This window comes from Drosophila persimilis, unplaced genomic scaffold (assembly GCF_003286085.1).
Source record: "Drosophila persimilis strain 14011-0111.01,24,50 unplaced genomic scaffold, DperRS2 tig00001210-arrow-arrow-pilon, whole genome shotgun sequence".
Lineage (NCBI taxonomy): Eukaryota > Metazoa > Arthropoda > Insecta > Diptera > Drosophilidae > Drosophila > Drosophila persimilis.
The window spans coordinates 90,471-114,015 of record NW_020825438.1 but is presented as its reverse complement, the minus strand read 5'-3'; the positions used below and the strand labels follow the sequence as shown (position 1 = coordinate 114,015).

The 23,545-nt window shown below is 48.7% G+C and overlaps 9 protein-coding genes across 11 annotated transcripts; 6 read left to right on the top strand and 3 right to left on the bottom strand.

Moving 5' to 3' along the window:
- Positions 1–116: 116 nt before the first annotated feature.
- On the bottom strand, positions 117–7,005 carry LOC6603279 (centrosomal protein of 290 kDa). The gene is made up of 14 exons (XM_026994087.1): positions 6,617–7,005; positions 6,380–6,553; positions 5,915–6,319; positions 5,276–5,862; positions 4,982–5,220; positions 3,825–4,928; positions 3,614–3,767; positions 2,844–3,554; positions 2,285–2,777; positions 2,061–2,209; positions 1,880–2,009; positions 822–1,819; positions 427–763; positions 117–361 (listed from the first exon to the last, which is right to left on the bottom strand). Exons 1-14 carry the CDS (start codon positions 6,914–6,916, stop codon positions 170–172), a joined length of 5,973 nt encoding a protein of 1,990 aa, XP_026849888.1. The 5' UTR covers positions 6,917–7,005; the 3' UTR covers positions 117–169.
- A 765-nt stretch (positions 7,006–7,770) lies between these two features.
- On the bottom strand, positions 7,771–9,625 carry LOC6603280 (gustatory receptor for sugar taste 61a). 2 transcript variants are annotated; one of them, XM_002028231.2, is made up of 8 exons: positions 9,429–9,625; positions 9,179–9,370; positions 8,919–9,113; positions 8,703–8,869; positions 8,515–8,637; positions 8,302–8,456; positions 7,987–8,239; positions 7,771–7,919 (listed from the first exon to the last, which is right to left on the bottom strand). In XM_002028231.2, exons 1-8 carry the CDS (start codon positions 9,616–9,618, stop codon positions 7,830–7,832), a joined length of 1,365 nt encoding a protein of 454 aa, XP_002028267.2. In that variant the 5' UTR covers positions 9,619–9,625; the 3' UTR covers positions 7,771–7,829. The 2 variants fall into 2 exon arrangements, with proteins under 2 accessions (XP_002028267.2, XP_026849862.1); XM_026994061.1 differs by lacking the exons at positions 7,771–7,919; positions 7,987–8,239; positions 8,302–8,456; positions 8,515–8,637 and having other exon boundaries at positions 8,672–8,869; positions 8,923–9,113.
- A 156-nt stretch (positions 9,626–9,781) lies between these two features.
- On the top strand, positions 9,782–11,588 carry LOC6603287 (gustatory receptor for sugar taste 64a). Its single transcript, XM_002028232.2, has 7 exons — positions 9,782–9,993; positions 10,046–10,237; positions 10,292–10,486; positions 10,544–10,719; positions 10,778–11,055; positions 11,126–11,378; positions 11,480–11,588. Exons 1-7 carry the CDS (start codon positions 9,798–9,800, stop codon positions 11,567–11,569), a joined length of 1,380 nt encoding a protein of 459 aa, XP_002028268.1. The 5' UTR covers positions 9,782–9,797; the 3' UTR covers positions 11,570–11,588.
- A 141-nt stretch (positions 11,589–11,729) lies between these two features.
- LOC6603288 (gustatory receptor for sugar taste 64b) lies at positions 11,730–13,385 on the top strand. Its single transcript, XM_002028233.2, has 6 exons — positions 11,730–11,801; positions 11,870–12,259; positions 12,319–12,757; positions 12,809–12,974; positions 13,025–13,114; positions 13,173–13,385. The coding sequence occupies exons 1-6, from the start codon at positions 11,762–11,764 to the stop codon at positions 13,266–13,268; spliced, it is 1,221 nt and encodes a 406-aa protein (XP_002028269.1). The 5' UTR covers positions 11,730–11,761; the 3' UTR covers positions 13,269–13,385.
- Positions 13,322–14,998, top strand: LOC113566896 (gustatory receptor for sugar taste 64c-like). The gene is made up of 5 exons (XM_026994060.1): positions 13,322–13,506; positions 13,568–13,762; positions 13,827–14,463; positions 14,524–14,776; positions 14,834–14,998. The coding sequence occupies exons 1-5, from the start codon at positions 13,329–13,331 to the stop codon at positions 14,948–14,950; spliced, it is 1,380 nt and encodes a 459-aa protein (XP_026849861.1). The 5' UTR covers positions 13,322–13,328; the 3' UTR covers positions 14,951–14,998.
- Positions 14,999–15,006: 8 nt separating this feature from the next.
- On the top strand, positions 15,007–16,606 carry LOC6603289 (gustatory receptor for sugar taste 64d). Of its 2 annotated transcripts, XM_026994064.1 has the most exons (5): positions 15,007–15,183; positions 15,235–15,429; positions 15,489–16,125; positions 16,183–16,435; positions 16,487–16,606. In XM_026994064.1, the coding sequence occupies exons 1-5, from the start codon at positions 15,123–15,125 to the stop codon at positions 16,604–16,606; spliced, it is 1,266 nt and encodes a 421-aa protein (XP_026849865.1). In that variant the 5' UTR covers positions 15,007–15,122. The 2 variants fall into 2 exon arrangements, with proteins under 2 accessions (XP_026849865.1, XP_026849863.1); XM_026994062.1 differs by having other exon boundaries at positions 16,183–16,606.
- Positions 16,607–16,816: 210 nt separating this feature from the next.
- Positions 16,817–18,699, top strand: LOC6603290 (gustatory receptor for sugar taste 64e). The gene is made up of 9 exons (XM_026994065.1): positions 16,817–16,923; positions 16,990–17,057; positions 17,108–17,182; positions 17,240–17,626; positions 17,680–17,954; positions 18,012–18,166; positions 18,215–18,375; positions 18,437–18,528; positions 18,604–18,699. The coding sequence occupies exons 1-9, from the start codon at positions 16,838–16,840 to the stop codon at positions 18,688–18,690; spliced, it is 1,386 nt and encodes a 461-aa protein (XP_026849866.1). The 5' UTR covers positions 16,817–16,837; the 3' UTR covers positions 18,691–18,699.
- A 31-nt stretch (positions 18,700–18,730) lies between these two features.
- On the top strand, positions 18,731–20,669 carry LOC6603291 (gustatory receptor for sugar taste 64f). Its single transcript, XM_002028236.2, has 8 exons — positions 18,731–18,768; positions 18,835–18,967; positions 19,027–19,112; positions 19,164–19,616; positions 19,671–19,942; positions 19,996–20,150; positions 20,210–20,462; positions 20,528–20,669. The coding sequence occupies exons 2-8, from the start codon at positions 18,870–18,872 to the stop codon at positions 20,618–20,620; spliced, it is 1,410 nt and encodes a 469-aa protein (XP_002028272.1). The 5' UTR covers positions 18,731–18,768; positions 18,835–18,869; the 3' UTR covers positions 20,621–20,669.
- LOC6603292 (BCL2/adenovirus E1B 19 kDa protein-interacting protein 2) lies at positions 20,665–23,322 on the bottom strand. The gene is made up of 4 exons (XM_002028237.2): positions 23,203–23,322; positions 21,967–23,127; positions 21,795–21,905; positions 20,665–21,732 (listed from the first exon to the last, which is right to left on the bottom strand). The coding sequence occupies exons 1-4, from the start codon at positions 23,205–23,207 to the stop codon at positions 21,612–21,614; spliced, it is 1,398 nt and encodes a 465-aa protein (XP_002028273.1). The 5' UTR covers positions 23,208–23,322; the 3' UTR covers positions 20,665–21,611.
- Between the last annotated feature and the right edge of the window lie 223 nt (positions 23,323–23,545).

The following is a 23,545-nucleotide window of genomic DNA, read 5'->3' as shown; positions in this document are numbered from 1 at the left end:
ATTACACTCACGTCACTGTTTTCACCGTATTGGTGAGTTCTGTCACGCCCCGCTGGCTGAATTTATCTTTTTGCATTGATCTGGCAGCACTGTCATTTACCGGTACGCTTGAAAAAAATATCGGATGTTTTATTTTGTGCTGTATTTACAACATCAACTTAATCGTTAATTATTCGCTAATCTCATCGATGACGGGCACATTCGCCAGCTCGGAGCATTTGCGCTTCCACATTACGAGCTGTTCCCGCAGCACCTTTTCCTTAGCAGCCGCGCGCGTAAGCAGAATTTTGGCCTTTTCCAACAGCTCCGTCTTCTTCGTGAGTTGTTCCTTGATGAATTTCAGTTCCCCGTTGGTGGCGTCCTTAAAAAGGTTAATAAAACACTAATTATTAATAACAAGGTGCAGATATAATATTCCTGACTAACCTTACTGCATCCGCTGCATTGGCTGCACTTGCTCCGCTTCTGGAGCTCTTGCTGCAGACCAGAAATCTTCTGCATAGACTCCGCATGCTGCTGTTGCCACTGGGCCACGTCTGAAGGTGTGGCCGAAGAGTCTACTGAGCTGCGTGACTCGCTCGAGCGCCTCCCGTCTTTGAGGAACTTATTCTCAGATCGCAGTTTCTCCACGAGATTGCGCAGCGAGAGAATCGTGTGCTCTGCCGACTGGCCCTGTTGGGTATTTACCTTGAGGCCGCTGCACTTGCAGAGCTCCCGCCTCGACTCGTTGCGTGCCATTTCCTCCTTGAGGGCGATAATGTAACTGGGAAAGGATATATTACGTATTGCCTTCCTTGTAAGTATTTTTAGGCTGTACTTACTCCTCCAAGTGTTTGATACGTTTCTGCAGTCTATCGGTGCTGTCGTTCTGCCGCAGAAGATCCGATTCCAGCTGCAACTGGAGATTCCTTGCCTCCATCCGTATGTTCTGAGCCTCTACGCCCTGGAACCGCTCCTGAAGTTTCTCAAGTTCTGTGGTGAGAGCATTACTACCCCGGCCCTCCAGCTCCATGGCAATAATCTTGCGCTGCTGCAGCTCAATGCGGTTCTTCAGCGCCTCGATAAGGTCCAACTTGCTCCTATCGTAGAAGTCGTGGTTATCCTGCGGCTGGGGATGATGCGCTGGCGAACTGCACTCGCTACTGGGCCCCGTGTATGTCTCGGGGCTCTCCGACGGAGAACACGAGAACTTGTTCACGCCCACGTGCTGCAGGTTGGGACACGAAGGAGTACGACAGCACTTGAGGGGATTGTTCGGAGCACTCGTTGGTCCTCCGCGCGCCACTTTGGTCTCTAGCAGATGCTTATCCTTCTCCAGCCTGGCAATCGTCGTGCGCGCCGCCTGCAGCAGGGCCCGCGACTTTTCCAACGCCATCTCCGTTTCTTCCAGCTTGGCCTTGTACTTGTCGGCCTGCTGCTGCCAGCGCTTTTGCTTCTCCCAGAGACCCACCTCATTTGCGCTGCGCGAACGCTGCGTTTCTAGAATCTTTTGCTGGCGCTGCATTTGGTCGCGAGTATCGTCCAGCTCCGCCTCCAGCTGCTGGATGCGCTTTTGCTGGTTCTCGTTCTTCACTCGCGCATTGAGCTCCGTCTTAATGGAGACCACGGGCCGCTTGACTAGTTGCTGGCGCAGCGACTGTGTGAGTTCTCGGGCCTGCTTCTCGCGCTGTGTGATAACCGTCAACTGTCGGCGCAGGGCCTCCACTTGCGTGTGGTAGATCTTGTTGGTGGCCTTTGTCCGACTGAGATCGGCAGACAGCTTCCCCATCTGCTCCTCCGAGTAGTGGGAACTGTCCTTGAGGTACCTCTGCTGATCTTCCTGCGGGGCGAGAAAAGTCTTCATATTTCTCTGGAGGATTCTTGCTAGTATGTTACTTACATGGAAGTTTTGCATTGTTTCCAGTAGCTCCTTTATATGCCTATCTTTCTCCACTATGAAGCCGCGTAATTGATCTAGTTCGGGATTTTTTCTCTCCAAGGCCTTTTCGTGTTTCTTCACGACTTTTAACCTGAAAAATGATACGTTTAGAGGTCTAACAGATCCTCTGGCTAATACTCACTTGTCCTTTAATTTTTTCACTTCCACTTCCTTTGCTTTCAGGCTTTTTTTGATGTGTTCCAGCTTTTCCTTTAGCTCCTTGATCTGCTTATGCAGCGTTGGCAGTTCCTTGAGCTCTTCTGTGTCCTGCTTCTCCTGCTCTCCTTCTGGCTCGTGGTCTGGTACTTCCACTACCATCACCTCGTCATCTTCGTCGATTGCTTCCTCCTGCGCTTCCTCCTGCGCTTCCTCCTGCGCTTCCTCCTGCGCTTCCTCCTCCGCTTCCTCCTCCGCTTCCTCCTCCGCAGGCCGCTCTGGGGAGCTGCTGTCCTCGAACATTTCTTCGATCTTCTCGTCGGTGAGGTCATGGACCGATGGCTCTGCACTCGCGGAGTCTACTGCCACTGGCTGCTTAGGTCGCTGCTCCAGCTTGTTTCGCAGCTCCATGATCTCCACATCCTTTGTCTTGATGTTACAGTTCAGATTGTTTACTGCGGCCCTGAGGGATTCGTTTTCGTCTGTCTGTTTGTCTGTCAACTGCTGGCTCTGTTCCCGTTCAGTTTGCAGTAGATCCTGGAACTTCTGTATAGACTTATCCTTTTCCAGGAGTAGTGTGTGGAAGGAAAGTATAGTCTTTTCAACGACACCGCTGTGAGGACTCTCGGGCTCGCGGCTCTCCGCCTTAGATGCCTCCAATTGCTTACGCAGTAGCTCGCAGCGTTCGTTAGCCTCCAGGAGTCTGTGGGCGGGGAAGGAGAAAGGTGAGTAAGTCGGAAGGAAATTACTCTTAGTATCCACTACTTACGATGCTTGCATTTGCTGCAGATCCTGACGAGAGCCCCTTCTGCTCCCCCCTGATGTTTGAACCGCTTGATGCTGCTGCGTGCGGATGGCATTCGTCTGGACTGCAGTCTCCAGCAGCTTTACAGGCTCCTGCGTTTGGGTGGACGTGTCCGAGTGAGGATGGCGTCTGCGGGGCGAGCCAATGGGCGAGGATTGCCTATCTATCAGTTGGGCTGCTCTTCGCATGGCCGGAACAGGAGCCACCTCTGCCTCCGTATTGGTGGCTGGATCCGCTGTCCCCGTATTGGTGGCAGCCTCCACTGTGGCACAGGGAGTCGTCTCTCCAGTGCCCTGTTCACCGAACAGAGCGTGTATGGTCTGCCAGTGCTCCGAATCTGTAGATTGTCGCACCCTCAGCTCGGACAGCTCCCGCTGGACCTCCTCCAGCTTCGTTTGCAGGCTCTCGCATCGCTGCTCCAGCAATCTCGATTGAGTTTCAGACTTGATAAGCTTGATCAACTGCTTGGAGCTATCCTCCTGGGGCGTAACCTTTGATTGTACTAACTCCAGGGCTTCTCGGATAGCTGCCGAGTGGTCTGCCTTCTGCTGCTGCTGGTGCTCCACCAAACGCTGCTGGAACTTATGGTAGGCGAACACAAAGTTGGTGAGGAAGATCAATGGTGTAAATTTGGCATATTTCTCTTTCAGTGCAAACAGCGAATGCTGTAGGAATCTGCAGGAAAGAGAATTAGATTGGTATTTCATGCATAATAATATTATGATGGTATTTACTTTTGTTTGATTTCACTATTGCTGAGCTCTAGCTGGAAGTCCTGTTGTGCCTGCGCCATCGAACGCTCAGTGGCCTCCAGTTGGGATTGCAGACCGTCTGCCTTTAGCTGGATTTGTTCCCGCTCCGCCTCCAAGCGGGAGACCTCTGCTTTGACTGTGAAAGATAAAGATGAGAAAGAATAGAAGAGGATAAGCTGCATGCCCCACTCACCACTATCTAAATCTCGTTGGACTTTGGCCAGCATTAGCTTCTCATTAGAGCTGCTCTGGAGATCGGCCACCAAATGCCGCAGACTGATGTGATTGTCGGTGATATCATTCAGAAGCTTTTGCTGCGAATGTATTTGCCCATTGGCCACTGATAGGAGACCTTCCAGTTGCTTTGTCTCCCGCTGCAATTCCGCTTGCTTTCCTCGCCAGGAGGCCAGTTCCTGCCGCTGCTGTTCGTACTCCTTGGCTGTCACGTAGTCCAGTTGATAGTTGTCCCCAATAATGCCATACTCGGCACAGATGTCTGGCAGTTTCAGTTCGCCCAGGAGCTGCTCCGTGGCCTGGCCCAGCTGCATACACAAGATGGCATTCCGTTGCTCCAGCTGCTGGTGTTCCTCGGCTGTGTACAAGTGCCGGCGATGTACATCTTCCAATTGATCCCGAGCGGCGGATAACTCGGCCTGTGTTTGCTTCTGTTGCCGCATCAGCACGGACTTATCTTCGATAAAGCGCAGCTCCTGGCGCCGGGATTCGGTGAGTAATTGATCATATTCCTGCCGCATATAACCATAGGAACTGCTATTCTTCTCCAGTTGCAGCTCTAAGCTGAGCACTTGCTCGTGCAGTTGCTGATTGTGGTTCAGCAGCTGGTTGCCATCGGCGCTCATGTGCAGACGCAGCTCTTCATAATGCTTTCGCAGGAGGGAAAGTTCCAGCAGCTGCTCTGACTTGGGAGCCTCTTCCATATTCGTGATGATGGGGCGTTGGAGTCCAATGGTTGTTTCAGTGGGCGTGCTAGGACGTGTGGCAGTGTTGATAGCTGGAAGAGCCTCGTCCTGCTCCTTCGGATGCTCCTCCTGATGCTCCTCCTGATGCTCCTCCTCTGGCATCTCTGGGACATCGCATAAACTTTGGACAGAGGAGAGCTCTCCCGTCTCCGAGTCGCTGCCATTTTGCTGCAGGAGCAACTGACGTAAAGCCTCTTCGCGTGCCTTTAGCTCCAACAGCTGCCCCTGTAGACGTTGGGGCGTGGAAATGCCACTGGGCAAAGCTTCGATGAGTCGTCGTAGCAGCTCTGAATCTATGGTAATGTGCTCGGAAGTGGCTGTAATGGAGAGTATGGAAGGGAGGGTGTCAAGGACATATCCGAGCTCTTACCATCGTACTCGCGCAGCTTCTCCAAGATCTCGTACATTCCCATGCGCAGCGTTTCGTTTTCGGCCAGGACTTCATCGTATCTGCTCTGCATCTCTGTGCTGGCTGCACAGTCTCCCTGTCCGCGTCGTGGGGATTTTTCCAGGGGCGTACTGGAGGGCAGTTCCCCCACCTCACTGACCTGTCGCAGAACATCATCCAACACAAGGGGCTCTCCGCGATTTAGTTCCAATAGCTTTCGCCTAAGAGGATTCCCAGGTGAGAAGAAAGAATCAAAGAATAAATCTCCGCACTCACCGTAGTTCGCTCTTTTCTAGCTTCAGCTGCAGACGCAGTTCTTCTGAGGTACGCAGCTTCAGCATCAGTCTTTCGATCTGCTTGTCCTTGTTGCGCTGCTTGGCGCGCGTATTCTTGGCCAGAACCACCACGTCTTCGGGAATGTTCAGTCGGCGACGCAACAGCGCGTTTTCCTGCAACACTTCGTTGAGGGAATTGAGCTCCTGGACATAGCTTCGCAGCTGCTTTTCGCGCTCCGCCAGCTTCTGTTCGAGGCTCGCGCTGCGACGCAGCGCCGGCAAGAGGCCATCCTCTTCACGCTTGTACGATTCGAGAGCACTCAGAGCATGCATTGCCTGCTTGGCCTTCACCACATTATCCTGCTCGGAGGCGTCCAGCATCTCGGAGAGCTGTTGGACACGGGCTTGCGTCACCGCGAGGCGTTCCTCGATCATCTGGCAGCAGGCACGCGGCTGTTCCGGATTTTGAAAGCGTTCTCGTTCTTCGGTAAGCTTCTTCATCACCTTCGTAGAGCTAATCATTTCTTCGGCCATGGACTTGAGCCTTGCTTCTAGCTTTTCAATGTGCTTCTCGCGGGTCTCGAGGATCTGTGGGGCAAAGAGTGTAATATTAAATAAGAAAAGGAAGCGGTGTCCCTACGTTTCGCAACTGCATTTTCTCCTCATCCTGTTTGCTGTGGCTAATCTTTGTGCTGGCAGCTAGAGTGTTCCTGCCCGTGGCCAACTGTTTTGTTAGTCGTTCCACCTCTTTTTCCTTGTCGTGCAGGGCTTTCTTCCAGCTGAGGCACTGGGTCTCGTACTTTTCGAGGAACTCACGCATCTCACTCTCATGCTTCTCGCGCTCCACTTCGAGAAAGGTGACATTGCCCTCGAGTCGTGTGATTTCCAGGCACTGCTGTTGCTCCTTTTCCCTGAGCGATTTGCGCTCCTGCTCCACCTCCGTGATGTCCTCGCTCAGCTGCAGAAGATTGGTCTTGATGCTCTGCAGCTCACGCTCCTGGACGACTATCGTTTTGGATTGACTAATGTTCTGGTTCTGAAGCGTCTAAAGGGAACGAGAGGTTGAGCATCCACTGAATAGTTTTCCGCCCTTCGTTCCACTAACCTCAATCTCTTTTAGCAGCCGCTTGATGTGCTTATTCTTGGTGTCGATGTTCTGCAGCAGCGTGTCCTGTTTGTCCAGCTCGGAAAGCGGATCGGACGAGTCCTTGTCGCTTGCCTCTGCTTGCTGGGCAGCCTCCCTGAGGCGCAGCTCTAGCTGCCTGATCTCTTCCCCCAACTGCAATTACAAATTGTTTAACTCTTCATTCAAAAAATCCTTTGATTGTCCCTGCATTCTCACCTCCTTTGTTTTACTTTTCAAACCATCGCGCTCATCCTCCAGCCTCTGAAGCATTCGCTTGAGCTTCTCGTTCTCGCCCTGCAGCCGTCCGCCACTGCCACCCTGTTCTAGTAGTTGGGCCGCCTGCTCGCCCTTGTACTCCAGCACGGCCAGCGTCAATTCTAGTGTCTTGCGTAAGGACTTTCGGGGCAGCTCCTCGAGCGTCTCGGCCAACTCCAGTAGCGTCTCGTACAGCTCCTGCTTCTGGCGCGCCGTAAATTCGCGAAACTTGCGCACAGATACAGTTTCCGGTATGTCCATGCTGGTTCTGGCTCATGGCCTCGCGCTTTGGCCGCTATTTTCGTTCTGAACAATGCACACTTTTTCCTGATTTTTCAGGCTACGATTCAGGCTCTCTCCTGAAAGTGCCGCTAACCTGTCACTTTTTTCGGTTGCTAGGTGACAGGTGGGTCAAAACAAACTCGGCTCGAATGGGGGTTGACTCACGTTCTGTGTGCTCCGGAAACGGGGTTGCTGCTGCTGCTGCTGCTGGCGCCTGTAAATGACCCACCGTTTGTTTTTGCTGGCATTTTGTTTTGCTACCTGCGTTCGGTGGCGTTGCGTTGCGTTTTGTCCACGTTTCCTGACAGGATAATTGCCCAAAAGAGGCGAATGCTCGCTCTGTGTGGATCCTCCACGTACTCCTTCCAACATTGGTTCGGGGAAGGAGCGGCTTGGTGCTCCTCCGTAAACAAAATGGCAATTGGTAACCAGGAAAGTGTTAATTGGCAAAGTGTCAAAGTACAAAAAGGGGGGAAGTCCCTGAAATTGAAAAGCCATTTCAAAGTTTCGCTGTTTCTCCTGGCATGTTATGCTTCTGCAAGTTCTTTTTGGCAGCTCTACACCTTCTCCTCCTCCTCCTTCCTCCTCTTTTAGACAGCTCGTTGAAGGCCCAGGCCTCCCAATTTTTGTCAGCCATTTACGTACATTTGTAAGAATAATTGAAACTAATGGCAAACGACTTTGGTTGCCCTCCCATTTTTGGAATCCCCCCCGTGTCCTTCTCGCTGTGAACGACTGCAGTTGTCAGCCGCAGGGCCCGAAAATTGAAATGATATTTCAAATGGCCAATTACCAATTTTGGCTCTTTATTGAAACCAAAAGAAAGCCCCAACCCCATGACGCCCTTCCTGTTGCACAAAACATGGGCATAAAATAATTGAAACTCAATTTTTTAGGCACACAGATCGGGGAGACCAGCCTTGTGGCTCTTGGCATCCATTTGGAGGAGCATTAGCTCGTAGGTCACGAGTGTAGCCATCATCTGGAAGGGTGTTAAAGCCACAAGTTAAGGATCAAGGGAATTATAGCCCAAACATCCACAACCTTACCCCAAAGAGACTCTTGCGTGTGAGGTAAAATAAACGATAGCCAGAGAGTCCAACGAACTCTGAGGTCAATTGACTGACGAACCGCTGCACCTCCTCTGTCCAGTGAGTGCTGGGCACCAGATAGAGCGTTCGAAGGGGCAGAAGCGAGGCATCGTGTATCTTGGAGGCGGACATGAAGACAAGGCTAGTGCGTGCCAGCAGGAAGAGCAGCGAGTACCAGAAGTACACATAATTAATGGGATGACGGAGCTTGCTGCAGCATCAGGATGGAGATCATTAAGGGTTTAATGGAGAAATTTTAGTATTAAAACTCACGTGAAGATAGCCAGCGCCTGATTGCAAATGACGTAGACATTGTTTGCACAGGACATAAGCACAATGTTGGACATGCTCTCATCCACGAGGCTCGCCAGCTCACAGAGACGTATGTGATCTCGGCGGATATCGTACCACAGGGTATCCGGAACTTGCTGAAATGGAATTATCAATAAGAGCAGGTGAATTAAGAGTTATACTTGATTGTCTTACACGACCCTGCAATGCCAGAACCCGATCTGCAAACTGCCGAAACCGCTGCGCCAGACTAATGCTCGTGAGGACTATGAAGATATCCATAAAATTCCATAGAAAAGTGAAGGCTGCGTTTAGCCACTGTCATTAAAAATAATCAACAATTAATTGGGGAAACATAGTATCAATCAAATAAGCTCCCATACAAAGCCATAGCAAACGGAGAACATGTTGTAAGGCAGCAGCTCGAAGGTTTCTGAGAATTCCTTCTCCAAATAGGATCCGAACGACAGACGCGAGTGATTCGTGTGGCAGTGAAAGATGTGCATGTGATAGCTGTAGTAGCCAGAGGCATAGTACAGCAAGTGATCCACTGGAAAAAAGGGGATAATGAATGAGGAATCAACTCAATCAACACTCACCCACTGCCAAAGATCCCACGACACAGCCTATGAGGCGTAGCTTAGATCGAAGGCTGTGCTTGGACGGAGCATAGGGTGCAAACTGCATGAGAATGTCCAAAGAGCTCCAGGGCAGAATGAGTTTCGACCAGGAACGAGCGAAGCCAGTAAAGTTCAACCAGTTGACGATCCCCACAATCAAGAAAACCAAATTCACTGCAACAAAAAATATAAAACAAGGATTTTGGATGAGGATTCCCCAAGAACCAGCAACAACTCACTCATATTCTTGGCATTCAGACCCGTTCTAAAGAGAATGTTCGCCTGCATTACAGTTTTGATCCCTCCCAGCAGCAAGAACAGTCCCGTAAAGCACATTCCAACGCTTCGGAGGCGGAACTTTACATCCTGCGGATCCCGACTGAGTACATTCGAAAGGGGCATGATGCCAAACAGCTGTGCTACACACAGATCTGTAGACAGAAGATGATACAAGGGCCACTGGCAGTGCAGGGGGATTGCATCACTTACATGGCCTGATGGCTCGATAGAAGGTATCCAGCTCCTTGAATTCCTTGCCGCCCTTGGCACAGCGCCATCTCATGGCCAGGATAGTGCGCTGCTTTTGCCGTCGCACCTTTAGGCGCCTCAGGATGCTATCCGGTGCCTTTGACATGTTCCTCAAGTCTGAACAGCAGCTAATCCAAGAGCTGTGTCTCATAATTGTTGTTTACGGATACAGCTCCCAGATCCGGACATGCGACCCAAGGCTAAAGCCTAAAGCCTGTAATTAGGTTCCACCGAAACGGCACTTCAGCGGTGGACAATGTATATTCTGTATGTGTTTAAGTTTTGCACTTCGTGTAAGCCTGAAGTTTCAGTGCAAAAACCGTCGGCGACATGGAAGGACCTGCCTTGAATGCGCGCAAAACAGGACCCAAAAGAAGGCATGAGTCATTACTGAGGACTCTGGCACAACCGGCAAACACTGTGCCAAAACTGGCGGATAAAACGCACCTGGAATTCAATGTGATTACCAGCGAGAAGCTGCCAGAGTATGCCCGGCTGGACATCTTTCATCGTGCTGTATATCCATGTGAGTATCCTCCAGTTGTACCTCTCATTCGTTTCTCAAAGGTTCGCCCTAGTCATGTTCCTGGCCCAGTGCTTTGCTGTGATGCCCTTGACTGGCATCCGGGAGCCCAATCCGCGACGAGTTCGCTTTACCTACAAATCGTTGCCCATGGTCGTTACGCTCACGTTTATTGCAGCCGCTTTGATGATGGAACTGGCCATGCTCAAGCACTTACTGCAGATAGGCATTAATGCCAAGAATTTTGGTGAGAATTTCAAGATTATCAAATGAGAAAAATACTCAATGTTTCATCTTGCAGTAGGTCTTGTGTTCTTTGGCTGTGTGTTGATTGCTTGCGTTGTCTTTATTCGTTTGGCCCGACGTTGGCCTCCGCTGATCCGCTATTGGACACGCACGGAGCTGGTCTTCACCAGGGCGCCCTACGAAATGCCCAAAAGGAACTTATACAGACGCGTGCAGTTGGCTGGCATGATGATCATTGGACTGTCGTTGGGTAAGAGACTCTTGGAGATCTGATAGAGTATTCCTGCTAAATTTCTTTGTTTTCTAGGGGAACATGCCATGTATCAGGTTTCTGCAATTCTGAGCTACAAGCGGCGCGTAAATTTGTGCTCTGCGGCGGCCAACATTACAGCTGTGACCAACTTCGAGGACTATATTAGCTTGAACTATGATTATGTGTTTCAATGGCTGCCCTACAGCCCCATCATTGCTTCTTTAATACTGGTATGCCATCTGAAGAATATTCTTTAGATATATGTTAATATTAATCAGTATTCCTTAGCTTATCAATGGAGCCTGCACTTTTGTGTGGAACTACATGGATCTGTTCATCATGATGGTCAGCAAAGGACTTGCTTATCGCTTCGAGCAGATCACGGCACGCATACGCAAGCTAGAGCATGAAGAGGTGGCCGAATCCACGTTCATCGAAATCCGTGAGCACTATGTAAAGATGTGCGAACTGCTGGAGTATGTGGACAGCTCCATGTCCAGCCTTATACTACTTTCCTGTGTGAATAATTTGTATTTTGTTTGCTATCAGCTTCTGAACGTGTTCAAGTGAGTGCAATCTCTGATCTCTGCTCTTAAGTATGATGTTTACATGTGACTTTAATCCCTTTGAAAATAGCAAACTCCGCTGGCCCATCAACTATGTTTACTTTTGGTACTCTCTGCTCTATCTAATTGGACGTACGGCCTTTGTGTTCCTCACGGCAGCGGACATCAATGAGGAGTCGAAGCGTGGTCTGGGCGTACTGCGACGCGTCTCCAGCAAGAGCTGGTGTGTGGAGGTGGAGCGCCTCATATTCCAGATGACCACCCAAACGGTGGCTCTGTCGGGCAAGAAGTTTTACTTCCTCACACGCAGGCTTCTTTTTGGAGTGGGTAGCCGTAGCCCTGCCCCCGTGGCGAAATGCTAGTTTATGTTGACACTCTTCCCCCTCTCCTCTCTCTCTCCCTCTGTGTCTGCCTGTCGTTTTAGATGGCTGGAACCATTGTCACATACGAGCTGGTTTTGCTGCAATTCGATGAACCCAATCGACGCAAGGGTCTGCTGCCCTTGTGCGCCTGATGACAAACAACATGCCCCCACATTTCTCGCCATTTGTCATGCCAGCTGCCACGGACAGACAGTGCTGCAATTAGTTTTAAATACTTAGTTGGTAAATTGCAAATCGTAAACAACAACCACGCCCCCGCTGTCCGTTCGGGAGGTGGTGCTGCCTGCCAGATTGCCACTCGAGTGTCCAGTGATAGTTTGGCCATGCCGCAGGGCGAAACATTCCATCGGGCGGTCTCGAAAGGTGCGTTGCAGATCGCCAGGGTACTTTTGGACTAAGTTTCATGGGACTTTTTCTTTTTCTTTATCTAGTTCTTTTTATTTCACAAATCTATGGCCTGCTGCCTGTAAGTAATGTCCGAGCCTTGGATGTGGAGGACATACGCTATCGATGGCTCTCCCCACGCATATTCTACTCCGCACTCATCATAGCATTGAATATCTGCGAATTTGGTGCCGTGTTAAATTATGTGGGACAGGTGGCCATCAATTTTCACAACTCTAGTACTCTGTCGCTATATGTTGTCTGTCTGTTGGAGCACTTTTTCTTTTGGCGCTTGGCCATCCAGTGGCCCAGCATCATGCGCTCGTGGCATAGCGTGGAGCAGCTTTTTCTGCGCGTGCCCTATCGCTTCTATGGGGAATACAGGATGAAGAAACGCATCTACATTGTGTTTGCAGTGGTCATGTTATCGGCTTTGGGTGAGTTTTGCGACTGTCACAAGAAATCTCTATCTAATGCTTATCCCATCTCCTTTCAGCGGAGCACTGTCTGCTGCTCACAAACTCCTTTCATCTCAGCAACATGGAGCGCACGCAGTGCAAGAATAATGTCACCTACTTCGAGAGTATCTACAGGTGGGAGCGTCCACATCTCTACATGATTTTGCCATATCAGTTTTGGATGCTCCCCTTTTTGGAGTGGATAAACGAGACCATTGCCTATCCGCGCTCCTTCACCGACTGCTTTATTATGTGCATTGGCATTGGCCTGGCCGCACGATTCCACCAACTCTATCGACGCATTGCTGCTGTTCACAGAAAGGTCATGCCAGCTGTCTTCTGGACTGAAGTGCGGCAGCATTATCTGGCCCTCAAGCGTCTGGTGCGTCTCCTGGATGCCGCCATTGCACCGCTTGTACTGCTGGCATTTGGCAATAACATGTCCTTCATATGCTTTCAGCTCTTTAATAGTTTCAAGTAAGTTTTGCGGGACATAAAAAGGCTTCTTCTGATGGTTTTCTTCAACAGAAACATTGGCGTGGACTTTATGGTGATGCTGGCCTTCTGGTATTCCCTGGTCTTTGCAGTAGTACGCACCTTGCTGACGATTTTTGTGGCCTCTTCAATCAATGATTTTGAGCGGAAGATTGTAACGGCTCTGCGGGATGTTCCCAGCAGGGCATGGTCCATTGAGGTGGGTATTGATTTTCGTCGGGATTTATCTAAGACTCTTTCTATGTGCAGGTTCAGCGCTTCAGCGAGCACCTGGGTAATGATATGACGGCCCTATCCGGCAGTGGCTTCTTCTACCTCACACGCTCACTTGTCCTGGCTGTGAGTCCCACCTAACATCTGTCCAATACTATGCCTCATCTATACCCTTTCCTTCCAGATGGGCACTACCATCATCACCTATGAGCTGATGATATCGGATGTGATCAACCAGGGCGGCATCAGGCAAAAGACTCAATACTGTAGAGAATTCTAAGTTATAAATTCGATAAATTCAAGAGCACGATTAGCCATAAGTGTCACCAAGCCCCATGCAATGCACTTGCACAGCTATTCAGATAATAATCTGCAAAATACAAGGCTAAATGTTAAACGAAAGGCACACGCCCCCTTGTTTGTGGTTCTGGGACACGCTCTAAATCATTTTCCACTCAACAGCGAAGCCATGAAGCAGGTCGCGACTAGAAATACGCTTCAGCATGCCATTGGACCATGTGAGTGGCGTGGATGTACTTAGATGTTCCTTTTGGATGCTACAATCTCTACCATTTCTAGTCATGGTTGTGGCACAATTCTTTGGTGTGCTGCCAGTGTCGGGGATCTGGCCAAGTTCGCCTGCGGAGAAGGTAAGCTTTCGCTGGTTCTCCCTGTCGTTTCTTGCGGCCGTTGGAATATTCGTCTTCTCCATTATGGACTGCGTTCTTTCCTCCAAAGTGGTGCTCGATCATGGCCTAAAGATCTATACTATTGGTGGGTAAATCATGTTATTTCCTTTGTGTTGTGCTGTATTTCCATTGTGCTTACTCTTCTGCAGGTTCTCTCAGCTTCAGCGTGATTTGCATCTTTTGCTTTGGAGTCTTCCTCCAGGTCTCCCGTCGCTGGCCGCATCTCATTCAACGGACAGCGGAGTGCGAGCAGATCTTCATGCAGCCCGGCTACGAATGCTGCTTTGGCCGTCGCTTCAGTCGTCGCCTGCGGCTCTGGGGAGTGATTCTCTTCGTGGCCGCCCTCTGCGAACATTGCACCTACGTGGCCAGCGCCTTGTACAACAATCATCTGCAGATTGTCGAGTGCAAGCTGAATGTAAACTTTTGGTTGAACTACTTTCAGCGCGAGCGCCAGCAGCTCTTTCTAGTGCTCCAATTCTCCTCCTGGTGGATACCCTTCATCGAGTGGACCACCGTCTCGATGACTTTTGTGTGGAACTTTGTAGACATATTTCTAATTCTGAACTTTCGGGGATTGCAGATGCGCTTCCAGCAGATGCACTGGCGCATCCGCCAGAATGCCTTTCAGCGGATGCCAAACGAATTTTGGCAGACAGTGCGCTGCGATTTTCTGGATCTGAACGATCTGCTCAGCATCTATGACAAAGAACTATCTGGACTTATAGTCCTCTCCTGTGCCCACAACATGTACTTTGTGTGTGTGCAGATATATCACAGTTTTCAGTGAGTTTTTGGGATCATATTCCCCCACAGTGTTCTTTTCATTCATCTTAATTTCTGTAGATCCAAGGGAAACTATGCCGATGAGCTTTACTTCTGGTTCTGCCTGTTTTATGTCATTCTGCGGGTCTTGAATATGATGTTGGCTGCCTCTTCCATACCCCAGGAGGCCAAAGCGATATCGGACACTCTCTACGAAATACCCACGGAATTTTGGAGCGTGGAACTCAGGCGCCTAAACGAGGTCTTGATCTCGGAGAACTTTGCCCTCAGCGGCAAGGGCTACTTTTTTCTGACTCGAAGGCTGATATTTGCAGTGAGTTGGAGTCTTATGAAATTGATCGGATTTCGTGTAATTTCTCATTTCTTTCAGATGGTCGGCACCTTAATGGTCTACGAGCTGGTTCTGATCAACCAAATGGCTGGAACTGTGTCCCAGAAGAGCTTCTGTGACGGCGGTGTCGGCTCCTCCAAGAGCGTATTTGCCTAATGGGCTGTCTGTTTGTTTGTTTTGGATTTCTCGCACCTATCTGCAATATCTGTGTAATGGCACACATTAGATCTTATCTTATATCAATACAATATAATGCGTGTCAGAGAATGTTCCTGGGGCTGTGGCACCCTTGCAGAATGTTAGCCATTTGTTTGGCACCAGCCCTCAAATGGAGTGGTCCGCACAGAGTGTTCCAAATAGGAATACCCTGCACCATGCCATTGGATATGGTGAGTGCAAATCTGTGAAAGGAACAACCTTAAAGGTTAGATTTATTACAGTTCTGGTTGTGGCCCAATTTTTTGGCGTGCTACCTCTTTCCGGAGTGGAACCCTCTGTTCCGGTTGCAAGTGTTCGCTTTCGATGGTTCTCCCCGTTGAATCTGTTACCAGTGGCCGCGCTTTGCTTTGTTCTTCTAGATTTCGTGCTGTCGGCAAAGCTTGTGATTCAAAATGGGCTCAAGCTGTACACCATAGGTAAGAGAAGCATCATATCAGTGCCATATCATCCCCATAGTCAAATGATATCTTTGCAGGATCACTAAGTTTTAGTGTGATTTGTATTTTCTGCTTTGGAGCCTTTCTGCTGCTTGCGCCACGCTGGCCGCACATCATCCGTCGAACATTTGAATGCGAGCGGATTTTCCTGCAGTCCTGCTACAATTCCTCCATTGGCCGTCGCTTTAGCCAACGCCTGCGACGCTGGGCCATTGCTCTGCTGGTGACTGCCCTGTGCGAGCATCTTTCGTACGTGGTTAGCGCCGTGTGGAGTAACTGGAAGCAGATACGCGAATGCCATCTAGACATTGACTTTTGGCAGAACTACTTCCTGCGCGAGCGCCAGGAACTGTTCTCCATTTTGCCCTACAGCACGTGGTTCGCGCTGTATGTTGAGTGGTGCACCCTCTCTATGACGTTTGTGTGGAACTTTGTGGACATATTTCTGATTCTGGTCTGTCGTAGTATGCAGATGCGCTTCCAGCAATTACACTGGCGCATTCGTCAGCACATTGGGCGGCGCATGAGCGACGAGTTTTGGCAAGAGGTGCGTTACGACCTCTTGGATCTGAACGATCTTCTAAAGCTGTATGACAAGGAACTGTCTGGCTTGGTGCTCGTCGCCTGCGCCAACAATATGTACTTTATTTGTGTTCAAATCTATCATAGCTTTCAGTAAGTAAAGATAATTCTATCCGAAGATATTCCCTGATGTATTTTTACTATATTTAGAGTCAAAGGAGCTGTCTTGGATGAGGTGTACTTTTGGTTCTGTCTACTTTACGTTGTCAGTCGCATTGTAAACATGGTGCTTGCCGCCTCCTCCATCCCCCAAGAGGCCAAGCAAATCAACTTCACACTCGATGAGGTTCCCACAAGCTGCTGGAGCAAAGAACTGGAGCGCCTGAGCGAGATCTTCCACAACGAGGCCTTTGCACTTAGCGGAAAGGGTTACTTTGTGCTCACCCGAAGGCTGTTATTTACGGTGGGTTCTTTAATATGTACCCTTTTGAAGCTTTACGATGACATCTTTCAGATGGCCGCCACTTTGATGGTCTACGAACTGGTTCTGATCAACCAAATGGAGGGCGAAGAGGTCCAAAGGAGCATCTGCAACCGTGGTGCTGGCTCCTCTATGAGTATTTTCTTCTCGTAATTCCCTTTCAGCAGTTCCCGTTCGCCTTGCGTTTCCTTTAATGCATTCTTCATGGAACTGTCATGCTGTCAGCAATTGGCTCTTTAGCTCAAAGATTATGCACATGATAAGCCGCACAATTGGCACGGACACCATCAATTAGTCGGAACAAGCAGCACAGCGCACCCTGCTTTTGGCTTCGTTTTCAGTTTCGTTTGTGGGCTTCATTCAGTTGTTAGTCGAGCTCCGAACATGGCCAGGACAACGGGGGATCCCGCCAAGCGTCAGAAATGCATTGCTCGCATTAAGTTCTGGCGAAGATCGCGAGTGGGCAGCGAGTATGTGCATGCACTTGAGAAATACTACCCAATACCCAATACTAATCTGTCACTATATTTGAATAGTATTACTCTGGGAATCTTCAAGTATAAAGTGGTCTCCAACCAATCGCAACGCTTTCAGTTTTCCAAGAGTAGGTGGGATATCTTTCTGGATTTGTTTATAGTTTCCCTTCTTTTGCAGTAAACGCTTTCCTGCGTCGGGCCGTACGGGATGATTACAGATACAGCGGTTCCTTCCAAGAGGCCATCAAACCAGGTAGAGTATTCAAAGCAATGTTCCTTCAATCCTCATTTAATAGTTCCCTTTTTTCAGTACTCATTATTGCCCAGATCTTTGCGCTGATGCCTGTGCGTGGCATAGGTTCAAAGTTGGCCGAAGACCTAACCTTCGCCTGGTCCAGTGCTCGCACATATTATGCTTTGGCAATGATGATATCTTTTGGGGTTACCTCTGGATATATCGTTGCCTTCATGACGAATATTTCCTTCGACTTTGATTCGGTGGAGACCATGGTGTTCTATGGATCCATATTCCTCATCTCGATGTCTTTTCTGCAGCTCGCAACGAGATGGCCAGCCATTGCCCAGGAGTGGCAGGCAGTGGAGACCAAGCTGCCGCCGCTGCGACTGGGAAAGGAACGCCGATCGCTGGCCCATCACATCAAGATGATTACGCTGGTGGCCACCACATGCTCTCTGGGTAATACTTGCTTTTACTTCATGATTCGCATTATTTATTGACGTTCCTTACAGTGGAGCACCTGCTGAGCATGACATCCACGATGACCTATTCAGTGGCTTGTCCGCACTGGCCCGGTCATCCCGTTGACAACTTTCTGTACTTCAACTTCGCGACCGTGTTTCATTTCGTAGACTACTCCACTTTCCTGGGTCTGTTAGGCAAGGTGATAAATGTGCTGAGCACTTTTGCCTGGAATTTTAACGACATCTTTGTGATGGCCGTCAGTGTGGCACTGGCATCACGTTTCCGGCATCTCAACGATTACATGCAGCGCGAAGCAAGATCGGTATAAAGAGAGCCACAGGGAAATGATTACTTCTAAGAGCTGTTTTTCCATTTTCAGGCCACCACAGTGGACTACTGGATGCAGTGCAGAGTCAATTTCCGGAACCTTTGCAAACTCTGCCAAGTCGTAGATGATGGCATCTCCACCATAACTCTCCTCTGCTTCAGCAATAATTTGTATTTCATTTGTGGAAAGATACTGAAGAGCATGCAGTAAGTTATGGCTATATATCGTGGCTACTTTTAATGATATTCTGACAGGACAAAGCCCTCTGCCTCGCACACCATGTACTTCTGGTTCTCGCTCACGTATTTGCTGGGCCGCACACTCGTTCTGTCGCTCTACAGCTCCAGCATCAATGACGAGTCCAAGCGACCGCTGCGCATTTTTCGTATGGTGCCCAGAGAGTATTGGTGCGATGAGGAAAGCCAGGACAGAACTTCCATTTTATTCAGAAAAAGTAATCTTTTACTTTTTATTTTAGCTCAAACGCTTTTCCGAGGAGGTGCATATGGACACGGTGGCATTGACGGGCATGAAGTTCTTTCGTCTGACGCGTGGCGTTGTCATTTCGGTCCGTACATTCAGATGGATTATCCTTAGTCATGTCGATTAATAGAATACTATATGTACTATATACCCTGTGCAGGTGGCAGGAACTATCGTGACCTACGAGCTTATTCTGCTACAGTTCAACAAGGAGGAAACGACGGCGTTTACCTGTGAAAATGCCTAATGTGGCAAGGGGAGGCCACAAATTGTGTGTAGTTTTATTGTCGCTGTTGCTTTAATTATAGACAACTGAAAACAACAGGTGTTTTTAATGGCCATTCGCATTGCAAATGGAAATTCGCTAGTCTAGCAGCTTTTTTTTCCGCAGTAGTCCTTTGGAGTTGGACACAGTCGGAACGCAGCATGAAATTTCTGCCTGCAAAGCTCGAACGAAAATTCCGTCGCTTAAAGAAGCACTCGAGGTCATCATTGACGCGAAAACTTGATGTGATGCACGAGAGGTAAAATGATGAAATAGTTATAATTGTAGAATTAATCACATATTATCTCAATCCATTAGCGCTCGCAAGAAAGTCATTGAAGAGAACTGCGATGCCTACAAAAATCAAAAGCAGTCGGAGTATGAGTGTAGGAAACGACCGACAAGTAGCTAAGCCCCATCCTCCATTTGTGTCGCTAATAGAAATATTTCCATAGAATTCCCTGGCGGCACGAGGGAAACATTTCTCAGCGAAGGCAGTTTCCACCAGGCCGTGGGCAGGGTTCTGCTCGTGGCCGAGTTCTTTGCCATGATGCCGGTAAAGGGAGTGACGGCCAAGCATCCTGGAGATCTAAGCTTCTCCTGGCGCAACGTACGCACATGCTTCTGCCTGGTATTCATCGCCTCAAGTCTGGCAAATTTTGGACTCTCCCTGTTTAAGGTGTTGAACAATCCCATTAGCTTCAATAGCGTCAAGCCCATCATCTTTCGTGGCTCTGTGCTGTTGGTTCTCATTGTGGCTCTCAGGTTGGCGCAGCAGTGGCCCACTTTGATGATGTACTGGCACGAAGTAGAGCAGGGCTTGCCGCAGTATCCATCGCAGGTGGGAAAAGGCCAGATGGGACACACCATTCGAATGGTTATGCTTGTGGGAATGATGCTTTCCTTTGGTAAGATGTGTACATAATTGAGAATTGATTATAAATTTTGTTTTTTAACCACAGCTGAACACCTACTCAGCATGATATCGGCCATTCATTATGCGAGATATTGCAATAGCACCTCTGATCCCATCAAGAACTATTTTCTTCGCACCAACGATGAGATCTTCTACGTGACCAGCTACTCCACGGCCCTGGCCTTGTGGGGAAAGTTCCAGAATGTCTATTCCACGTTTATATGGAACTATATGGACATGTTTGTGATGATTATCAGCATTGGATTGGCAGCAAAGTTCCGACAGCTAAACAATGACTTGAGGAACTTTAAGGGAATGGTGAGTGGAATAGTTCTCCTTCCTCCTTCGCCTTTCATTGTATCTTCCTTTAGCACATGGCGCCTTCGTACTGGTCGGAGCGTCGCATTCAATACCGAAACATTTGCGTTTTGTGCGACAAAATGGACGATGCCATTTCCCTCATCACAATGGTGTCTTTTTCGAACAACCTCTACTTCATATGCGTCCAGCTCCTGCGTAGCCTGAAGTTTGTACAATGATTTCTGGCACATTTGCTTGTTCATTTATGCATTTTGCCATTTTCAGCACAATGCCTTCGGTGGCCCATGCCGTTTACTTTTACTTCTCTTTGATATTCCTCATTGGCCGCACGCTGGCTGTGTCTCTGTATTCCGCCAGTGTCCACGACGAGTCGCGGTTGACCCTGAGATATCTGCGCTGCGTGCCAAAAGATTCATGGTGTCCGGAGGTCAAGCGCTTTTCGGAGGAGGTAATCAACGATGAGGTGGCACTCAGTGGAATGAAGTTTTTCCATCTCACACGGAAGTTGGTGTTGAGTGTAAGTAAACCTACAATCGATTCTGGAATGGAATATCTTTATTAATATAATTTTTCTTTGTGAAGGTGGCAGGCACCATTGTTACCTATGAGCTGGTGCTTATCCAGTTCCACGAGGATAACGATTTGTGGGATTGCAATCAGAGCTATTACTCTTAAGTTGAGAGATGGTTTTATTTGCATAATAAATAAAAAAAATCATCTTGCACTTTATTATTATTATTATTGTTTGAAGCAATTAAAGGAAACCAACAAAATGTCGACCGTAATATCAATCGGTTATATTGCCTAAATTGTACGTCAGATTATCATCCATCTATAGAGAGAGAGAGATTCTACATGTGTTCCGCGTGTGTAGACTTTACAAATATCAAACGTTCTTCAAGAATGGTCACTATATATGTATTGTATCACTTATAGACTAAACGGGGCTTCCTACAGATGGTGGATACGAGTACGAGTATTACGATTATGTGTGTGTATGTGTATGGTGCAACCTACGATTTACTGGCATGGGGTCTCAGTGGTCTTAGGTCGTGCGGTGGCGAAACAGCTCGGGGAATATACAATATGCAGTGAATGCAAAATTCAGCTAAAGATTTTCAATTACTTATGTTTAAATTCAGTTTTCCCGTGTCGTCTCGTTTTGTTCGTTTTTTTGTTTGCAACTACACAAAAAAGGTAACATGTTCGGAAGTTTTGGTGGTTTCTGGTTGCTTATGATGTCTGTTTTCCCATTACAAAATATATGAATATTGTATTGTATGAAGCGGAAGCTACATGATAATTACTATGATATCTATATGTATGCGTATAGGAATCCTAGCACATGTCGCGTGTGCATATGCATGTGTCTACTAATACAATTGTACGGCTGCCAATAAAGAACTACAAAAACTTGTTCGATGTTTTGCTAAAACGCTTCCTCTTGCTTCACACTCGCGCAGGGGAAGTAGGATATGAGAGCTACGTCTGGTAGAAGGCAAACACAAAGTATCACAAAGATTGAGATCTTAAATTAAAGCATAGCGAGAGGGAGAGAGGGATAGCTCAAATAATCGATTAGTGGATGAAGATGGGGAATGCTGAAACACAAATGGCGAGTGTTTTGCGTTTGAATGAAACAAGTCTAGAGAGTATTTGCAGATTCTCAATGTCGCTTGGCATCGTACTGCTTCACCTTCTCCGGAATGGCTGCCTTCTCCACAGCCACATGCAGACCCAGCTCCTCCAGAGATTTTACATAAATCAGTTTGCGCCAGAACTTTGTGCTACCAAGAATATACGAAATTCCCAATATGGCAAAACGAAAATGTTGTGCTTAGATGCTCACCTGACAAACGGACGTGCCATCCACACCAATGACTTGATCCAAAAGGTTGGGTGCACCAAATACATGTGTTTCAGACTCTTGCGCAAGCGTCTATCCAGCAGTTGATAGCATCTAAAGGGGAAAAAAGGCCTTATCCAATGATAAGATAATCGGATACCATGTATATACGTACCGCTTCAGCCATGGAAAGGGCGGCACATTGCGCCTATTAGAGCCGCCATGCAAGTAGATTAAGACATAATCATCTGTCACCAGTTGCTCTAAGGTCTTAACCACATAGAGGAACAGATTGTCCATCACATAGCTGTAGTCGGCCCGCGATCGATCCGGCAAGTGACAGGCGCAGAAGATGACTATTGCATTCTGACCGCCAGACTTCAGATAGCCGCCATGTGACAGCACACGCTTGTAGGGCTCGATGACCCGCATGTCGATCTCCCGCGTGCGTCCATCTGGTAGTGTGATCTTCTGCCAATTCCGTGAATCGCGCCGCTCTTCGGCAGCCGAATACTGTGGTAGGGTCGCCGCAGCCGGAGTGTGTGGCGTGGGCGTTGTGGCCAGACCAAAATCCAGGTCCAGATCATCGTCATTGTCGGGCAGTAGTTCAGGACCTTCGCACTCATCGTCATCGTCCTCCCCATCCAGGCCGTCGATGAGCGAGCTCGAGGGACTCAGCGACGCCAGATTGTGTTCGATATCCTCATCATCATCGAAGCTATGGTTTGAGATAGAATCCAGGCTTGAGATGTCCTCGCCACCAGGCAGAGTGCTGCCGCGCTTCGTCTTCTTGCCATTGGAGTTGGGCAGCAGGGAAACGGATTGAAAATTGGACTCCACAGCAGCAAGGTACTGCGAAACATCCGCATCCGATTCGCTGCTGAGGATGTCGGGGCTATTGGTCCTCAGAAGACTGACTTTGGCATCCTGCGGCTTGTTGCGGGGGGCTTGTTGGTTCAGTGTGTTCTTCGCCTGCACGGCCGCCTCGGTGGCGGGTACTACGTCGGGAAAGTTGTTCCGCTTGGTCTGAAACGGCTCGGAGTCCGAGTCTGTGTTCGTCGGTGACATCAGCGGGTGGCTGTTGGCCAGCGTGCGTTCAATGATTTGTCGTTGTGGCATCGTTTCGATGGACAGCAGCTCCGGTCGCATTATTCTATTGTCCAGGGTAGCGCTCGTGTTGGTGTCTTTTTCTTCCTCCAGAATGGTTTTCACCTGGGGCGCAGTGTCCTGCGTACACTCATCGGCCAGCGGGGAGATGCCCGTCGAGTCCGTGGGCGTCTCGGAGATGTCCATTTTGCTCTCTGACTGCGACGATTCCGATTCCGCGTAATGAAAACTGTAAATCGATTAGTCATATGTAGTGGGACGGATGTATTGTTTTGTGTGTTGGCGGGGGAGATCCGCGCTTTACCTCATAGTTCCCAGTGTTTTTCGAATAGCTTGTGTGAAAATTGGCTTGCCCACTCATCTAGGCAATGCTAAATAATGGCAGTGCATCAGTCGCTTTGCTTAATTAGTCAGCTGTTGTAGCTTAATTTTCTATTTTTGTTGTAAACAAATTTTCCTCTTTTGGGCCCAATCTAGAGTTGCCAACATTACTCAACGAAATATCAGAATTGAGCAATAGAAACGATTACTCTTAGGTTTTTTTTGTTTGACCTTTTTCGCTAAAACCGTTTTTTAGGCCAAATCCAACATGAGCAGGTATTTAAAATAAACCAGTCAAGTAAAAAATAGATTCATTAATTGGATAA

Excerpts from the sequence above, each read along its gene's own strand:
- LOC6603290 (XM_026994065.1), top strand. The coding sequence starts at position 16,838 with ATGGCCAGGACAACGGGGGATCCCGCCAAGCGTCAGAAATGCATTGCT. Across the intron at positions 16,924-16,989 it reads AGATCGCGAGTGGGCAGCGA|TATTACTCTGGGAATCTTCA; the intron begins GTATGTGCATGC and ends ATATTTGAATAG. Across the intron at positions 17,627-17,679 it reads GGCCACCACATGCTCTCTGG|TGGAGCACCTGCTGAGCATG; the intron begins GTAATACTTGCT and ends CGTTCCTTACAG.
- LOC6603291 (XM_002028236.2), top strand. The coding sequence starts at position 18,870 with ATGAAATTTCTGCCTGCAAAGCTCGAACGAAAATTCCGTCGCTTAAAG. Across the intron at positions 19,113-19,163 it reads GTGTAGGAAACGACCGACAA|AATTCCCTGGCGGCACGAGG; the intron begins GTAGCTAAGCCC and ends ATATTTCCATAG. Across the intron at positions 20,463-20,527 it reads CACGGAAGTTGGTGTTGAGT|GTGGCAGGCACCATTGTTAC; the intron begins GTAAGTAAACCT and ends TTCTTTGTGAAG.
- LOC113566896 (XM_026994060.1), top strand. The coding sequence starts at position 13,329 with ATGCACTTGCACAGCTATTCAGATAATAATCTGCAAAATACAAGGCTA. Across the intron at positions 13,763-13,826 it reads CCTAAAGATCTATACTATTG|GTTCTCTCAGCTTCAGCGTG; the intron begins GTGGGTAAATCA and ends ACTCTTCTGCAG. Across the intron at positions 14,464-14,523 it reads CAGATATATCACAGTTTTCA|ATCCAAGGGAAACTATGCCG; the intron begins GTGAGTTTTTGG and ends TAATTTCTGTAG.
- LOC6603280 (XM_002028231.2), bottom strand. The coding sequence starts at position 9,618 with ATGAGACACAGCTCTTGGATTAGCTGCTGTTCAGACTTGAGGAACATG. Across the intron at positions 9,371-9,428 it reads CTATCGAGCCATCAGGCCAT|ATCTGTGTGTAGCACAGCTG; the intron begins GTAAGTGATGCA and ends TTCTGTCTACAG. Across the intron at positions 9,114-9,178 it reads TCTGAATGCCAAGAATATGA|TGAATTTGGTTTTCTTGATT; the intron begins GTGAGTTGTTGC and ends TTTTTGTTGCAG.
- LOC6603279 (XM_026994087.1), bottom strand. The coding sequence starts at position 6,916 with ATGGACATACCGGAAACTGTATCTGTGCGCAAGTTTCGCGAATTTACG. Across the intron at positions 6,554-6,616 it reads TGAAAAGTAAAACAAAGGAG|TTGGGGGAAGAGATCAGGCA; the intron begins GTGAGAATGCAG and ends TTGTAATTGCAG. Across the intron at positions 6,320-6,379 it reads GGCTGCTAAAAGAGATTGAG|ACGCTTCAGAACCAGAACAT; the intron begins GTTAGTGGAACG and ends CGTTCCCTTTAG.
- LOC6603289 (XM_026994062.1), top strand. The coding sequence starts at position 15,123 with ATGGAGTGGTCCGCACAGAGTGTTCCAAATAGGAATACCCTGCACCAT. Across the intron at positions 15,430-15,488 it reads GCTCAAGCTGTACACCATAG|GATCACTAAGTTTTAGTGTG; the intron begins GTAAGAGAAGCA and ends ATATCTTTGCAG. Across the intron at positions 16,126-16,182 it reads CAAATCTATCATAGCTTTCA|AGTCAAAGGAGCTGTCTTGG; the intron begins GTAAGTAAAGAT and ends TACTATATTTAG.
- LOC6603287 (XM_002028232.2), top strand. The coding sequence starts at position 9,798 with ATGGAAGGACCTGCCTTGAATGCGCGCAAAACAGGACCCAAAAGAAGG. Across the intron at positions 10,720-10,777 it reads TCATTGCTTCTTTAATACTG|CTTATCAATGGAGCCTGCAC; the intron begins GTATGCCATCTG and ends AGTATTCCTTAG. Across the intron at positions 11,056-11,125 it reads CAGCTTCTGAACGTGTTCAA|CAAACTCCGCTGGCCCATCA; the intron begins GTGAGTGCAATC and ends CTTTGAAAATAG.
- LOC6603292 (XM_002028237.2), bottom strand. Across the intron at positions 21,906-21,966 it reads CCCTTTCCATGGCTGAAGCG|ATGCTATCAACTGCTGGATA; the intron begins GTACGTATATAC and ends TTTCCCCTTTAG. Across the intron at positions 21,733-21,794 it reads ATGGCACGTCCGTTTGTCAG|CACAAAGTTCTGGCGCAAAC; the intron begins GTGAGCATCTAA and ends TATTCTTGGTAG.
- LOC6603288 (XM_002028233.2), top strand. The coding sequence starts at position 11,762 with ATGCCGCAGGGCGAAACATTCCATCGGGCGGTCTCGAAAG. Across the intron at positions 11,802-11,869 it reads CCATCGGGCGGTCTCGAAAG|TTCTTTTTATTTCACAAATC; the intron begins GTGCGTTGCAGA and ends TTCTTTATCTAG. Across the intron at positions 12,975-13,024 it reads GCAGGGCATGGTCCATTGAG|GTTCAGCGCTTCAGCGAGCA; the intron begins GTGGGTATTGAT and ends TTCTATGTGCAG.